Source organism: Schistocerca nitens, chromosome 1 (genome assembly GCF_023898315.1).
Source record: "Schistocerca nitens isolate TAMUIC-IGC-003100 chromosome 1, iqSchNite1.1, whole genome shotgun sequence".
Taxonomy (NCBI): Eukaryota; Metazoa; Arthropoda; class Insecta; order Orthoptera; family Acrididae; genus Schistocerca; species Schistocerca nitens.
In genome coordinates, this window is record NC_064614.1 from 259,603,063 (window position 1) to 259,621,224 (window position 18,162).

An 18,162-nucleotide genomic window follows, 5' to 3' on the forward strand; every position below is an offset into this window, starting at 1 on the left:
AAAAAAATTACATTGGTTTTTAATTGTCCTGGGAGCAGAAACAGCATAAAAAGACACTGTTTCTAATTGTCATGAGACTGGAGCAAGAGATGTTCAATATATTGGCCTCTATTTTCTGCCGCAAGTTGAAATTGACACACAGCACTTTCCACAACAGACTGGAGTGTCTCAGACGTCATGTTCAGAATGCACTGTGCAATGCGTGCATTCAATTCAGCTACATTTTTAACTTGCGCACTGAACACAACATCTTTCAGATAACCCCACAACCAGAAGCCAAACGGATTAAGATTAGTTGATATGGATGACCAGGCAGTAGGAAAATTGCGGTTGATAATTCTAGCATTTCTGAAATGCCTCTGCAGCAGCCGCTTCAATGGCTGTTGCTGCCTATTGCTTCATATCTCGAAAGACAGATAATAATACTCAACAATGTATATGATTAACCATTCTGATAAGTAACAGCAACATGGGGCAGCATGACAGTACACCCAAACTCATAATTTTTAATCCCCCTCTAGATTTCAGGGTGATTGTGAGACAGATTTTCGAATTCACTACGTATGATACAGTAATTTGTGCTACTAACTTACTACAGACTATCATTTCATGTTTATGAAACCTGGTGCTTTCCAACCCACTTCTATGGTATCAGTAACTAAATATGTGAGAAAGCATTCAAATCCAGTGTCAGAATACAGAAACTTTTCATTATGTTTTGCTCTTTCGAAGAATTGTCACTACTTCTACAGAAACCTATAATGTAGGTATCACAATGGATTTTTTAATACATTCTGCGTCAGTTCAACGTTTTCCAGCTTACATGCATAAGGATCCACAAATACTGTAAACTGTAGAGGCCACATATAATAACATTTGTAACAAATGTTAGAAACATGAATCTGATATTGGCACAATAACAGAAACAATATATAATAAATGTTTTGTATTTTCTTTTGAACATTAAGCATTTTCAATTATATAAGGTTATAAAATTTGGACCTTACATTAACAAGAACTGTTTTTCACATTTCTAGTTGCAATATTTTCCATTTCAACATATACACCACTTGTTATACTATGTAAAATAACACTTGTACTGTTTGTGTGTTTAACATTTTATATAAGGCAGTTCTGCTAAAGAATGTTTACAACATGGAATATTCCAAAATTGCACCCTGGCACTTCTGAAATATCATCAAGTTTAATATTTTGAGCTTAACTGCATCTTTTCAAAAAATTAATATATCACAGGTTATGAATTCACAGGCAGAAATGGTGGTAACCTTTGGAAACTTCAATATTAAAATAACAAAATTACTTATATGTCTGTATGTTCACAAAAGTCTCAAGTTTCTCTAAAAGTCTGTAATTCAGACATGGAATCTGTGTGGTCTCTAATTATTTATCTTCTAACAACTACATCACATAAAAATAAAATTGATCAAAACAAGGATACAGCTGCACCACAGTCATATTAAGAATCTGTTAAAAACTGAAATCAATGTAAAGGTCTCAAAATAAAGCAACATGAAGAAGACCACAGGTATCACAAAATGTTTATAAAAATCGCTTTGTATTTTAAAAGTGAAGATAATGATAGGAAATAATGGATCTAACTGATTATGAAATTATTTTTTTCACTGTGGAAGTATTAATAATGAAGTGATACAGTATTTATACTAGTATTGCTTTTCAACTGCAACAATTATCGATATGCCAATATAATAACCATTCATTCGGTAACAAATATGCACAGGAGTTCTTTCTTCCTTCTTTTTTTTACTTGAAGCTACTGTTTGCATTTATCTCTACATGTGACTCCATCATTTACAGACTGGTGAGGGCTGGGCCTGTATTCCATTGCTCTCAATATATTGTTCCATGGAGTGGTGTTTTTATATTGCAAATTCAACAAACTGTCCTTTGAAAATAAACAGCTCTATTGTCCAAAACTTATTGCACATACAATCTAAGTCACTAAAAACAATAGAAGGAAATAATTTTATGATATGTAACAGAAGCAACTAATGATCCATACTGACCACTTTAAGGAAACAAAGTAATGGGAACATATGAACACTTCCACAGACACATACAATACTGAATAGATTGCACAGCTCTTTGCCAATAAGAATGATTTAGGCAGTACTTAAGTTTGTCTATTAAAAGATACATATAAAGGTGACTTTCAAACTGCTATATGCTGTACCTTTCCTGCTAAAGTAATACTGCTACATTTTACAATTTGATAAAATGAGATGATGGAAGAACTTCAAAAATGTGCAAAAATAAATAAGATTAGAGTATCAAAAACTGCAAATGCATTCCTGAAGCAATGCCACCATCTGAAGACACAATTTTGGATTGCAGTACTCCCGTAAAGGTAACATTCATGTTAAGATGGCTCAAATGAACATATATTACAAAACTAATCACAAAACAATTAGTAATAGTTCACTCTGTCTCTCAATGGGAAGCATAGACAATATCATTTCTTACAATAATCTTTCCCTTACAAAGAGGCACCTGCATGAATCACAGAAATCGTAAGGAACAGGTTTACACTCCAATTACATGTACATCCACATATTCTAAAAAATTAAAATAAATACACGCTCTGATATTTTAATCTAACAACTCAATCTATTTACAGGAGTCTTTTCAACGATGATAAATTCCTGAGGATGAAGTACACAATCTTAACATGCAAGTGTGCCATTTCATGTCCACAAATATACAAGGGCACACTAAACACACACACCCACAATCATGTATAGACACTAACATATACACACAGATCATTATACGCACCCTTCACAGAATATTCTTTCAGCACAGATTGTTTTTTCAAGTCAGTACTGTTTTGAGATTTTAAATTACGTATCCCATTCCACGCTAAATAACAATTTTCAACAATTTTTAAACAGAATTTCATGTTTAAAAGATCACTTTCATCACTTTGAACACTTATTTTTGTAAGCATAGGCACCTTTTGCTGCTTTCTAAAAATTCCACTTCCTACACATTTTTCAGTAAATTTGCAACATAAAAAAGGAGCTTAAACTTCCCCCAGTCAAAACCTCACAGGAGTATAATACAATTAATACAAGTTATTGAGCACCTTTTAAGGAACACTATTTTACAGTTAGGTTCAGTCCTCTTGTTCCTCCTATAGAAACCATGTTTCAGCAATGGAATACAATCCCATAACCAATAGTACCTGCCCAATTCAAAATGTAAACAGTTTTTCCAGAACTCAGTTTTCAGGCAGGATGCCTATTCACCAAGAATACACAATAGGCCAATTCCACTGATATGACTGATGTTCAGAGTCAGAAACTGAGTTTCAAACAGGCCCATTGGAAGTCTTGGGATTTTCTGCAGGTGGTGATGTGTCACTCAATTTGGGCCTGAAACAATATCATGTGTTATGTACACTAAACTTCATAGAACAAACAAGGCATATCCTCTTCCCCCATCAAATTTATGATTTACTTAGTAATTACCATAATTAAAAATACAAACAAAATGGAGAGAAGTGTATGAAATAGCCAGTATGAATCCAAAGACCAAAGCAGAAATTTTATCTCCTCCTCCCCTACATTCAAAGGAAATGGAAGACATGCATGAGTACAAACCCTGTACTGCCAAACATAGCATATTCCATTTCTCAACAAAATACTTTAATTAAGTTATTTCAATAACTACCGTGTGTGTGTGTGAATTTAATTACAGCAGCTATCTTCACTGCTTGGATTCTACAGCCCTTTATACGTTTCCACAGGTATGTGGCACCAGATGCCTATGAACAAGTCACAAAGTTCCCATAAATTACAGTCCATTGGTTTAGGGGCATAAAATTAGTGCCTTATAGCGTCCCTTGTGTGTTTGGATAAAGTGAATTTGGTAGGAAAGGCATCAACAAGAATTCACTTTCACACTCCCGAAACCAACGCAACCCTATTCTCATCTTTTAATGTGGACAGATATATATTTTTGGATCTGACCAGCGGATACTCTTCCACTGATCCAGTCCCAATGAGCCACAGTCCAAGCCCAATGAACCTGTGGCCACCGCCACCTTAACTGACAATGTTACGGTGTCGATATGGGAACATACAGGGGTTGTATGCTGCAAATTTGCTCCCAAAATTTGTGGCTCCGTGAGCATTGTGCTGCTCTGCCACAAATCACTGCCTATCCTGCCTTACAGAGTGGGCAAGTCTCCAGCCTTTATACTCTGTGATGAGGCTTGAATGTCCAACACCTTGTCACCTGCTAGTGCTTTCACCATCCTTCAAGCACTTTCAACAGATCCTACTGGCAGCCACACACAAATAGCTTCTCCATTTACAAGATTTCTGTTTCCAGACTTACTTCTATTATAACCATCTAACAAGATCACATGGCAATTATTTATTTTATTTTATTTTATTTTGCTGCAACTCTCAAAAAAATTGACTTTGAAGCTTCCCAAACATGTTTTAACACGTTAATGTAATGTCACTTTTCTGACAAGTGCCCTGGCTCTGGGGCTCACCTGCCATGCAGGGGAGCCTCTGTTCGATTCCAGGCAGATTCAAATTTTCAAACAAAGATGCACGTTTTGTAAGCATTTGAGTGAAGCATAAAATACATAAAGATGGGAAAAAATTCATTTGTATTTTTTTTTTTTTTTTAATTTCAATAATCTTCATCAAAAATCTTAAAAAATCGGTAGTTTGAAATTTATATTTGCAAAGGGAGCTGGATTTTATTAGAAATAGAAACTGAATTTTTCTTAAAAAAACGTGACACACAAATATTAATTTATACTTATCTGATGAATTTTAAATATTTAAATGATATAGGTTTTGGAATTGAGCAGGGAGAGGTGAAAGGGCGGAGAAGGGGGGAGGGGGGAGATGATCGAAAGCAGACTTAATCCAGTGATTACCATCCTCTAACACTAATAACTTTTTCCATCTTTGTATACATTACTCTTCACAGAAATGCTTATAGAACATTCGTTTAAAACTCTGAATCTGTTGGGACTCAAACCCAGGACCCATACATGTCAGGTGAGCACTCTCCAACATACTTACGTTACTTCTCGAAAAATTGACCTATTTTAACGTAATGAAGATGGACAGAAAACTTCAAAGTCAGTTTTCTCAAGAATTTTTTAGAGTTGCATCAAACTGCTTTGTTACATCAATATTTTAGTTCTAAATTTCACATACTATCGATACGAAAAATTACAAAAATTCGTCTATCATGTGGTCTCGTTGTAAGTTTGAGAAAATCAGTGGCAGTGGCAGTGGATTTCCCCATTCGTAGCTCAGATTGTCACTAGAATGATTCCCCATCTGTCTCTGATCCACTTATATACCTTACTTACTTGCCACATGTCCACAACACCAACAGGTGGCATTTAATCTCATGGTGGGCTACGATCATAAGGTTTTGGCTTATCAGTGCATGGACAAGTTAAAGTTGTGAAAAGCATTACACACACACACACACACACACACACACACACACACACAGCATACCATGTGCTTATATGTGTGGTTAGTTATCAGACAGTATTCCATTGTGAGGTCTAATATGGCATTTGTGATGGTAATGGTAGCACCAGCAAGAGTAACAGTACATCTAGTGCAAACTCTGATCTTACTATCAGCCATTTGGAAGTGAACTGCACCTACAGGAGTTTGTAACAGGCACTGTAGCTTTAAATACATTAAATTCCTTAAGTAAATTAATGGACGATCTCTTTGGAGTGCGTGTATGTACCAAATATTTATCAGCCACAATAGTTAGGCTGTTTATTCAAAATGCATGTCAGAACAGCGAAAAACCTCTGAACGTAAAGAGTCACCAGTACGAGTCTTTTGAATATGTAACTTATTTCGTAGTAAATCAGCATTTGTGGTTCACAGTTATTGCCAAAGAATACATCACCCCTGAATTTCATTGAATATCAACGCAAACAAACATGCATTTTTGAGAATTTTCAGAAGCTACCATTGTCCTTCGCATAATTTATGGATAATTTGTAGTAAATCTACTTGATTTAATTTTTGTAGCTGACATTCTAATGAACATATCATGAAATTACAATGAAATGAATACACCTAGCTGCATAAAGGCATTGATGTAAGTCAACGGGGATAGTCGAAAATGTGAGCGCCGGCTGGGACTCGAACCCGGGATCTCCTGCTTACATGGCAGATGCTCTATCCATCTGAGGCATTGAGGACACAGAGGATATTGCAACTGGCACGCCTCCCGTGAGACCCACATTCGCAACTTATTGTCCCGCACTATATTCACAGTGCCCCTGCCAATTATACTCATTACTCGCAGCTTTACTGCCGATTCCTGTAAGAGTTCGGGCGCTGTTTGTGCATCCGCACAGAAGAAGATGGTCCAATGACTGGTGAGCTTGAACTCTATATATATTGTGTTACATCTAGTTGTCCCCTGAAGAGGAGCAGCCCTATGTATTATGTACATTTATTGTAAAATAACTCAGTTTTGAATTTGCTAATGACTACAAATACCCTCAAAAAGTTTTAGGAAAATAGTAATTTTTACCACAAGTCTTTGTGTTGCCTTAATAGAAATCTCATTTTGTTTATTTGCTTCAATTCTTACACAGAATTAGCAACTTTTTAGCTCAACAGACAAAAAGGTAATCAGCAAGTGCAATACATTGCACCAGCCAGAATGCAGCCCCACTTGTGAATGGTTGACATACTGAAGCAGCTGTAAATCACACTGCCTATTGTCAAACGATTAGTGGCTGCTACAAAACAGTGTGAAACAGTGTGTTGGGTGAGCTCCTGAGAGTCATTTACTCTGACACTGATCCAAAGGTATCTTAAGTACTATCTTCTCCTGGGGATCCTTGTCTTGTCTGCAGAAAGTACATGATCTGTCATCCACTTGAGAGTGAGTGGCATGGCATTGGTAGATCTAGACATTCTGTGCAAAGTGGATGGGGACCAGGAAGGAGTCCCCCTAAACAACAAGTCTGAGCTGCTGTCTTTCACTGAAATTGAGCAAGTGGGACTCAGTTCACCTGTTTAGCAACAACCAGTTTTGTCAAAAGGAGGCAAATGCAAAAAGGTAGGGGTTTACTGATTGTCCGCAGTTCAAACATATGGTGAATGATGGTACCCCTTGGGGGAATTTTGGCAGCAAATGACAGGAAAAGAAACCAGGAGAACTCAGTGTGTGCCTGGGGGCTTCATTCAACATGTTTAATAAGAGGCTATTCCAGTAGCCACTGAGAGAACAGGGTGCAGCCAACTGCAGATTGTGGCACACATTGGAACAAGTGATGCCTGTTCTCTGGGTTCCTAGGTCATACTTGGGTCATTCCAGTGACTGACAGAGAAGGTTGAGAAGACTAACTTTGTGCTTGGAATTTCAAGGAAGCTCACAATTTGCAGCATTGTCCCCAGAAATGATTGTGGCCCTTTGGTTCCAAGTTGATTGGAAGGACTGAACAGATACTCTGAAGGTTCTGTGACAAGCTAGGCTGCAACTTCCTGAACTTGCGCCATAGAGTTGAGAACTGTAGGGTCTCCCCTAAATAGGTCAAGTGTACACAACTTACCGGACACTACTACTCAGGTAGTAGACTGTGTGTGGGATGCATACAACGGTTCTTTTACATTAGGTGACTCACTATCCAATCTGGATAGCAACAGCTGTAAGTAGCCCAGAAGTATCAGCGTACAATCGAAAGAAATGCCTCTCACAGATGAGAATATTTAAATCCTAATGGTTAACTCTCAAAGCATTCGCAACTAAGTGACAGAGTTTGAAGTGCTCCTGAAAAACAGTGAAACTCAAATAATACTAGGTACAGGGAGTTGGTTGAAACCTGGAATTGATAGCAACAAGACTCACGGGAAAATCTGCATGTATTTCAAAAGGACAGGGAAATGGAGGTCGTGTATTTGTTGCAGTAGACAAGAAACTCAAATCCACCAAGACAAAAAATGAAGCTGCATGTCAGACTTATTGGCCAAGCCTCAGTATCAAGGGTGGGTATAAAATGGTAATTTACTTATATGAAAATGCAATGTCCCATACTGCCGCCAAGTATAATGGAATCAGTGCTGTTACAAACATCTTAGTTGGGCCACAAGGAATGTACTAGCAGATACCTTCCCAGTTCATCGAGCATAATGGGTGTTCAATCTGTATCGATCATCCATTTTTTGTATTGAATTTTCTTTTCATTGTGCTGTTTCTCTAATCAGTTAGGGTGTTTATTCTAACACTTAATGCAATAGCATCGAAACCACATATTAGGGAATTTTCACAAGCCAACATCTTAGTACAAATTGAAGCAGTGAAATACAACTTCTAGAATTAAAGGATGTCATGAACTGTATTATCTAATTTGTAAAGGGTCTGTCAAGAACTTGTGCTGTCTCACTATCAAACAAAGCAATCCATTAACTGTGTTGAAATCTTCCGTACCTTTACAGTGTATCATCATACTGGTGATCGGCGATCACAGACCCTGAAGATCATGCACTGACCTTACAATGTTCCTACACATGGCGACGCTGCGCACTTTGGATCCAGTTCTTATGAACATCCAGCAGCTGAAGGTCCTCCTGTAGTTCATCTTACCATCACTTTAAAATCTTCCAACTGCACAAGTTCTCCAGGTTTCCAGAATGAGATTTTCACTCTGCAGCGGAGTGTGCGCTGATATGAAACTTCCTGGCAGATTAAAACTGTGTGCCCAACCGAGACTCGAACTCGGGACCTTTGCCTTTCGCGGGCAAGTGCTCTACCATCTGAGCTACCGAAGCACGACTCACGCCCGGTACTCACAGCTTTACTTCTGCCAGTATCTCGTATACTACCTTCCAAACTTTCCAGAAGCTCTCCTCCTCCTGTACTCACAGCTTTACTTCTGCCAGTATATCGTCTCCTACCTTCCAAACTTTACAGAAGGAGGAGAGCTTCTGTAAAGTTTGGAAGGTAGGATACGAGATGCTGGCAGAAGTAAAGCTGTGAGTACCGGGCGTGAGTCGTGCTTCAGTCGCTCAGATGGTAGAGCACTTGCCCACGAAAGGCAAAGGTCCCGAGTTCGAGTCTCGGTCGGGCACACAGTTTTAATCTGCCAGGAAGTTTCTCCAGGTTTTCCTGTAAACACAGATTTGGCCTGGTATGTGTATGACCTCCTGGCAATGTCCCATGCCATGCCATGCTAATTCTCCATGCTTTCATTTCCGCATGATATTCAGCTGTTTCATCATGTTGTACAGTTCTTCTTTTTTCTTGTCTCCAAGTGTAGAATGGTCCAATCATCTTTCCCATAATTTTCCATTCAAAGACCAATAGGTTCTCTCTCTCTCTCTCTCTTGTGCTTAAGGTTCTTGACCCATATAACAACACAAGTACTACCACTGCATTATAAGCTTTTAAGTTTGATCTTAGCTGAGAAATTTTTTGATGACAGTATCTGCTTCAGACTGTGGTAAGTTTTTGCACCCATTGAGAATTTAATTTCATGTTATAGGTTATTATGCCTGTTGAACCAGGTACCAAGATATTTAAAATTTCCCACTCTGGCTATGTTCCATATTCCAATCTGTAATGGAGCTTGTTAGGGAATTCTCTGATACTTCAATCATTTCAGTCTTCTCCCTGTTAATCTTCAGTCCAATTTTACTTGCATTCTTTGCTAAGTCCTCTATGGTTTCTGCCATCTCTTCCTCTTACTTCGCTATGGCTGCAATGTCGTCTGCATATCCCAAAAACTTTGTTTTTCCATTTAGCTTCACACTTTTGCCTTCTCTTTTCAATTTCTGAATTATTTTATTTAGCACCATATTAAAAACCGCAGGTATAATGGCTTCACCTTGTCTCATTCCTGTTCTGATGCTGAATTCCTTACATAATTCCCCTTGGTATTTCACTTGGCTTTTGTCTCCGCTCTACACACTCATCAGGTTAATCTGACCTGGTCCGGCGTTAAAAGATTACAGTTTTTATTTGAAGAACTTATTTCCACACACAATATATTTTAATGGAACACACTCAGACTAAATTTTTTGCATACCAGAAATTCTTTTTGTAGCAGACATTGTACTATAAAATATTTTGCATGAGCTGTATGCCACAGCTTAAATGTATTTAAAAATATTGTCTTATTCTGTCAAAAGCAAGTTTCAATAACGTGATCATTTTCAGTCAATGATGTCTTACTTTGGCAATGAAGCTTAAGGGGAATTTCTTGGAGTAAATATAAAAGTCTTACTGTTCCACTGGTCACCTTGTCATGCCACTAGTACAAACTGGATATGTCTTAACATTACTGTTTGCATTAGATATTACTGCTAACAAGTGATTATTGACATATGCCTTGTAAGCTTCACTGCTGAAGAAAAACTTCTGTTTGAATACAATGACAGTTTTTAAATATTGTACTAAATCATTTGATATATTATTGCAAAAGATGTTTCAAACACATGTAGCCATAAATCACCTGCATTCTACACTTCCTCAGTAATTTCATTTATGATTCTTGTTTAGGGATAGCCTTCCCACGTGCTGACTACAGCTACCACAATTGTTGAAAATGAAGAAACGATGGAAGGGAAGGAAGCAGCTTTAAGAACGTAAGAGAGCAAGAGTGATCAAGGGAAGTGGGAGAGGCTTGCAAAGAAGAGGACAGCTGTACGATGCGTGTTAAGAAAGGGCGACAGGGAACACACATACAAGGTGGATGAGGAAGGCTAGCATGACACTCATGTAAAAAGTGGACAAGAAAGGGTCATGGGACGCACATGTAATGGGGAAGTTCTTGCCCAGGTCTACAGACAAATTTAGATTCTCAGGTTTTTAACTCCGGTCACCCTGCCAGTCAAGAACCCTCGGACCAGAGAATTTTTTTGTGTCAATATATCATAAACCGAACCATGGATTGTTCATAATTAGGGTGAAAATGTGGTATGAATTCCAAATAATTTTTAAATCCATGTAAGTTTGTGAAAGATTGAACTTTCTCTTTATGACTGATAATTCTCCTATTAATGACTTCACTAAAGATATCAACTGAAGAGGCCAGTTAAAATGGCTTAGATCTTTGAATGGCTAACAATACTGTCTGGTTTTCGAATGTGCATAAAATATTACCTAGGTTTTTGCACTGAATGTCTGATTTGAGATTTTACCTTTGAAAATAATGTTATGAGCTGTAGAATGAAATTTTCAATCTGCAGCACAGTGTGTACTTATATGAAACTTTCTGGCAGATTAAAACTGTGCTGAAATGAGGCTTATTCGGACGTTGATGACAGATCATGAGTCTTTCTTGGGTAGCTTAGCCAGTACAGCACTTGCCCTACAAAGGCAAAGGTCCCAAGATCGAAACTTGGTCCGGCAGATAGTTTTTATCTGCCAGGAAGTCTCATATCAGCGCCATACTCCACTGAAGAGTGAAAATTTGATCGTGGAAACATCCCCCTAGGCTGTGGGTAAGCCATGTCTCTGCAATATCCTTTCTCCCAGGAGTTTCAGAGGAGAGCTGCTCAGAAGTTAGGAAGGTAGGAGATGGGGTACTGGTGGAAATAGAGCTGTGAAGACAGGTCCCGAGTTGGGTTTAGGTAACTCAGTAGATAGAGAGAAAGACAAAGGTCCCAAGTTCGAGTCTTTGTCATGCACACAGTTTTAATCTGCCATAAAATTTAACATTATGAACTGTTTACTCTTCAGATCCTGACGTCTCATCCAGAGCTATGTTGGACATTTTCGGAGCACCTCCAGAATGTCCAGCACAGCTCTGGACAAAACTTGAGCCTAAAAGTTACTTTGACCACAGTCATACAGCACAGAACACACATCATCAGCTGTGACATTCGGTAGTGAAAGTCTTCATAGTAAGTTTACCTGTTTCTTGTATCTTTCCCCATTTTAAATACAATGTATACTAAATGTATGTTGCATTTTGGTTTCCTCATTAGCGGAGTTCTATATCTTTAAGAAATGCATTCTGTATTTTAAAGTCTTCTTCAGCCTTAGTTGTCCTCATTTTGAGTTGAGATTGTTGGAAGGTCAGGGGGGGTGGCGATGGTGGTGGTGGTGGTGGTGGTGGTGGTGGTGAGGAGGGTGCCTTTCAGCATTGTAGTTAAACAGCATACATTGCTGGAACTGTTCAGTTGTTAGTATTTTTGTTATAACTTATTTCACTGTCAGTTGGCAAACCTAACACACACATTTTTTTTTTAATTTCTACCGAGAGATTCCCATCGAGAGAGATTTTTTGGTGGAGGGAAGACGTGACATGATGGACATAGGAAATTTCTGTTTGCGACCACATAACATTCGAATTTCCTGGCAGCCGCGCCAAGCGACAAGACTGAACAGGCTCTGCTTAAATGAAAGCAGACAATACTTGCTGCTATGGAGTCTCTTGAGTCAAGACAAGACATTACGACATTGAACAGGTGTCTGAGCCCTTGATTGCAGCTGAGTGAGAGCAATGACCTTGTCTGCTGATCAAGTTGGAAGTGTTGCTGAATGTGCTGGCGTCCCGGCACCAACTATGCCATCTGCAGTGCTGAAATAGCTACCAGCTATTTGTGAGGAGCTTTTGGTGGCAGGTTTCTTATTTATAAGAGTTGCTGATGGCAACACAAACCAATGTGTGTCACTTGTAATTTGAAGAAAATTGGTTTTAAAGATTTTTTGTCAGTGACACTTTATTTTATTGTATTTTTCATTGGGTCATGGTGCCTGAGAATTCGTGTGCAATTTTTTTTCTACTAAATACCGCAAACCAGCCAATTCCTTCCACTTCCCTGCCACTCTGCAATAATTTATGCAGCTTTATTTTAGTTAATTCAACCTCTTTCTTTTAACCTGTGGTAACATAAATCTTTCCTTGCAGCACAGTATGCTTACTTTCCTCATGACAAGAGTTAAAAGTCAAGGGGGACAAAGTTGTAAGTCAGAAGCTAGTAGATAGGATTCCAAGAATGTTGCGTATCAGAAGAGAATGTGTTTCAGGTGACATGTTACTCTTATAAATTGTGTCCATCACTTACTCAATTTATGTTTGATTTTAAAACAAATTAGAAGAGATTACTCACATAGGCAATGCAGCAGCTACCTCCACTTCTGCAGGGATGTTTGGATCTATTGGTCCATTCTCTGCAACTAATAGTTCAGTATTTGGCAAGAGCACGTGTTGTTGTTCTTCAGTTTGTTTACTGCTGCTTGCACTATTATTAACAATGGTAGATGTATTCTCACTGCCAGCTGAACTGCTATTGCAGTCACTACTATCACAGGCTGAGGGGACTGTCATTAGGCCCTGGGCTGATAAGAATCTGAAATTGTAAAAGCTTATTGTTCACAAACCATTATGAACTACTCATTAATTTTAACATGTTACAAATCAATAATACAGTTGAAACAATTAAGTCACTGTCACTACACATCCACAGCGAAAGTAGCACCTGCTGATGGACTTCTTGCAACTACAGGTATTTCACAATGAGCCAAATATTATGGAAAATGGAGGAAAACTAGACAGTGGCAACAAGGCAAAACAATAACCTACAGTATTTATCTGGGTATTCGATAACCCTGAATATATAAGACAATCCCTTAATTAAAGAGAGTCTTTGACAAAATATTATTTTTAACTACTCAAAATGACAAACTGTTTCACTGATTTCAATTATGTGGCTAAAAGAGTTAACACCATTTCTGAATAAACTTAAGCCATTTACTGATTGTATGCATGTTGACAAAACAGGGAGAAATAAATTTTTTTTAAAATAAGGTGTGTGTTCATTTTTATCTCCAATTCTTTCTTTGTTTACTATTTAAGGCAGTTGTCTGTGGTATTACTTTTTACAACCATCATCATCATCATCATCATCATCATCATCATCATCATCATCATCGGTACCATTATCTGGTATGATAGCTTCAATTAACCAATGAGAGGTGAGAAGAGAGTCAATGTATTTCTATATACAAGCATCAGTGAAATTTATAATCTCAGCTTTTACAAATATTTGGCAGTTTCTTCTGAATATGTCGCAGTTTACGAGATATTTAGTGTGGAACCTCACAGCACCAATGGAACTGCTGTGAATGAAACAATCACCTATGAAATTTATGATCTTGGTTGTCACAAATATTTCGCTATTTCTTCCAAAAAATTTTGCGATTTTTGAGGTTCTGCTCCCCCTGTCCTAGAACTGGATAAATATGGTATTCTGTATTTCAGAACAATGTGCACAACAAAATGTAATGGATCCATATAAAATTCCATGTCATGAGCTAAATCATGCTAAAATTATTCAATGAAATGTGTGTTACAAGTACTGATGGGATCACCAAATTATTCCAGACAACCCACAATGAGCTGTAAAAAATCCAGCTTATATGGAGCAGTTTTTTTGAAGATAGGAAGTTATAAGCAGTAACAAAACCTGCGAAAAGGAAGAAGAGTTTACAGAACGCAGCAGTGAAAATACACAATTCTCAGACAAGTTGTCCCTGTTGTGTATAATCTAAAAAAATGAAGAAAGCCACAACATATCTGACAACAATGAAAGCAGCTAATGATAAGAAAAACTACATTTTGACATAGTCACAGGAGTGTACATTTAGGTTGTGTGTGTGTGTGTGTGTGTGTGTGTGTGTGTGTGTGTGCGTGTGCGCGCGTGCGCGCGCGCGCTAGAAAAACAGCGAGAGCGCGAAAGGTAGTGTGAATAATGTTTCCTGATGCATGGTCCTACACTCCACACCCAAATTTGCTACAGGTAAGAGGTTGCCTTTCCCTTATTTTATGTATATGAAAAACCAGATACTTTGAGATGAAAACAAATCATCAACTGGCAAGAAGGACAAAATACTTGAAGTAACTACAGAAAGGAATGAAAAAGTAACAAACTGCACTAAGAGGAGACAGAAAAGGGATGATTACAAAACTGTAAGGAAGCTACAAAAGGTGTTGAACTTCAATTGAGAAATTATGAAAAAGGAAAAAGATGTAACATGAGGTTGGGTGAGGGTGGGGAGCGTGGGATAGGGGATTTGCAAGAGTGAAGGTATGTTAATTATTGAAGGGGTTTTTAAAAAAATTCAAAGATTTCTTGAACAGTTCATACATGAGTATAATATTTCAGACATGAACAAATTAAATTTTAAACATGAATTCTCCACTTTACAGTGAATGTTATATTTAAACAGTTTTTAACAATTATTTTGAACTGTTACATTTTCACTGCTGGAAGAAATTTTATGGCTGCCTTAAGCAACATGGCATTCCAGTTTTCAAAACAATATTAAGTATGTGTAAGAATAACGACCCCCCCCCCCCCGTCTCTCTCTCTCTCTCTCTCTCTCTCTCTCTCTCTCTCTCTCTCTCTCTCTCTCTCTCGCATTGCTGAATCCACTTATCTCGTCTCCATAACAACAAATCACCACAGTGATGCATTATTAAACCATAAGACTTTAGCACTACTTTATAATAAAAGAAGAGATGCATTTCAAAACATCATCCATGCAAAGAATGAGTGTTCGACATTTTATGAACTGTTCCCATCAATGGCATAAATGACTAAGCAACTGTTCAGCTGGACAAGGAGTGTGGCAAGAAATGTCATCAAGCTGGTTGAAGGATCCCTGGTTCCTTGCAGTGAAGGAAATTTGACTCAGGATGGTGAGACAGGGATCTGAACTCAGCTGCTTCTAAATTAGAATAGTCCACTTTCAACAACTATGCCATCTCACCCAAAGAAATTGTGTGCAGATGAAATGAAAGATACTTTGTTAAAACAAATACATTTAATGTGAGAGACCAAAATTATATGCAGTGAAACTGTGATGTTCCCCCCATCTTATGTACTGACACCTCAATTGTTTGTGCTCACTCTGATATTGAAAACGTGATGGCTAAACCAGTCCTAAAAATTGTATTTGCTTATCCACCATTAATACTGACGATTGGTTTTTTGTCTCTTACTACAGTTAAAATTCAGGTTAAAAACTACATGGATTTTCTGCAGTTAATTCTTTTGGAACTAAATTTTTATTGTTCTTCTTTTCCTTTTCCAAGATTATCAGAAACAATATTTATACAATTCCCATAACATATAATAAAGTCACTAATGTTCTCAATTTTAAAAAACCTTAGAAATTTCAATGTATTCAATAACGTACATGTACCTGTAGTTGTCCATTAACAGCTGAGCATCATTTTCTAAGGATGAGCTGCAATTTGCATTATCATCTGATTTTGGAAGAGATCTGTAACAAAAGGAAAAAGTAAATAAAAAATAACAAACAGATACAATTCACATTATTTTATATTAATGAAATCAATTTTTTATCATATTATTACCCAGTAGGTTCACAGGCATTTGTTTCCAATGCGTTCAAATGTTCATTCAATTTATTAATTCCCATAGCACCAAGCTTGTCTGCTAAGTCAGTCACAGCTGAAAGATAAAGAAGAAATGTAAAACTCTTCAAAATTAATTAACCTTGAAGTACGCACACATACACACACACACACACACACACACACACACACACACACACACACACACACACACACACACACACACCAACAGCTTAAGAAAAAGGTGATTAGTAAAAATGACTAATTTGACTTAAAGTAAGAATTTTATGAGATACAAAAGATAAATGTAATTCCATTCATAAATACTGGAAAACCTATAGCATGGCAACTTTTCCAATACTAACAACAATTACAATTTACTAAAGTGTGCCTCTCTAGAGAGAATTAATAGAAGGGAGCAACTGATCACGAAGTCTACACATATGGGAGATAATTGTAAAAATACAAAATTAAGTAAAAAGAAGAATGTTTTCTCCTCTTAAGCTGGGAGCCTCAATACATATTTGTGTGAAATTAGTGTCTGCACTACATACCTGCCAGCTGCAGTCTCACTAGTGAAACAACTTCTCTGCTGTCTGTTGAAGACTAGTACTAATACATCAGTTGTTTATGGATATCTGGGTTAAGATCTTTGTTTGGAAGCGAGTGAATTGGAAGATATGATGAACTGGAGAAAAAAATGGTATGTGTATATATTTCACAGGCTGCTCTATATTACTGTCCATAACACATTTGTTCATTAAGGCAATGAAAAGGTAAAGGAAGATATACACACAAATTTCATATGTAGTCTCTTAACAGAACTACCAGAAACTCATACGAAGAGAAGGCAGGGTAAGACTTGGTTTCAGAGATTGCTCTCAAGCAGGCATTGGTGACCTGTGAGCCTGATTTGCATACTTACGTAAGCTCACAGGCCAGCCACTTCGTCACATAAGTGACACGACAGCAATGCTCCTAGTGCATGGAGTCAAAACCATAGCATCCGTGACATTATTCTCTGCTCGCACATGACCAAATAGGCTGTAACTTCGCACTCTGACTGTAAAAGTGAAAGGGGGCAGGGGGGGGAATGCGTCCCAGGTGGAGTACAGTACACTACACAACTTGTCCATTCAATGCCTAACAACCCGCTATTGAGTAAAGAAGATCAAGTCGACAGACTGTAGAAGCACTGGATATGAACTAGTGTATTCACAACAATGAGATCATTACACAATGAGTTTAAAACTTGACCATATATGTAACAAACATACAATTTGCATTGTACAAATTTCCCCTTACGACAATGACAGAAGAGAAGTATCAATCTTCAAGATACTCACATATGCAGAAATAGCATTAGAAAATACTATCATGATAATTTTTTTGAGCAAGATGGCATAGCTTTTGGTACTGGCCTATTCTCAGATCAGCATTATCCCCATTTTTTTTTTAAGATAAGAAAAGACAGAAGCTTTTGGGAGTTGTAAGGGAACAATAAATTATTGGAAACAGTTGGTACTCATAAGGTAGAAGGCAAAAAGCAATATTCAAGATTAGGAAAAGATAAAGCAACAATGAAAAAAAGTTGTGTAGGAAAATCACAGGAAGCACAACACTCAAATGTCAAACTTGAATATTCGAAGAAAACTGGCCAGATACACGATGCAAACGCCGTCTGCATTAAAGTATATCACTATAGAATACATACAATCAGATTTCTCGTGACAACAACGGTACTCAAACCACTAACTTAATCTTGGATCAACAAT

At 37.6% G+C, this 18,162-nt stretch overlaps 1 protein-coding gene across 4 annotated transcripts in view; it reads right to left on the bottom strand.

Annotated features, from left to right (window-relative positions):
- Positions 1-963: 963 nt before the first annotated feature.
- Positions 964-18,162, bottom strand: part of LOC126247510 (serine/threonine-protein phosphatase 6 regulatory subunit 3) — a 182,833-nt gene continuing 165,634 nt past the window's right edge. For 3 of the 4 annotated variants that reach the window (XM_049948489.1, XM_049948490.1, XM_049948487.1), the window contains 4 exons: positions 16,388-16,484; positions 16,207-16,293; positions 13,116-13,355; positions 964-3,413 (listed from right to left, as the gene is read on the bottom strand). In XM_049948489.1, coding sequence (XP_049804446.1) covers positions 3,350-3,413; positions 13,116-13,355; positions 16,207-16,293; positions 16,388-16,484 — 488 coding nt within the window. In that variant the 3' untranslated portion in view covers positions 964-3,349. The remainder of the gene's footprint in view (positions 3,414-13,115; positions 13,356-16,206; positions 16,294-16,387; positions 16,485-18,162) is intronic. The other variant, XM_049948488.1, reaches the window with a different exon arrangement.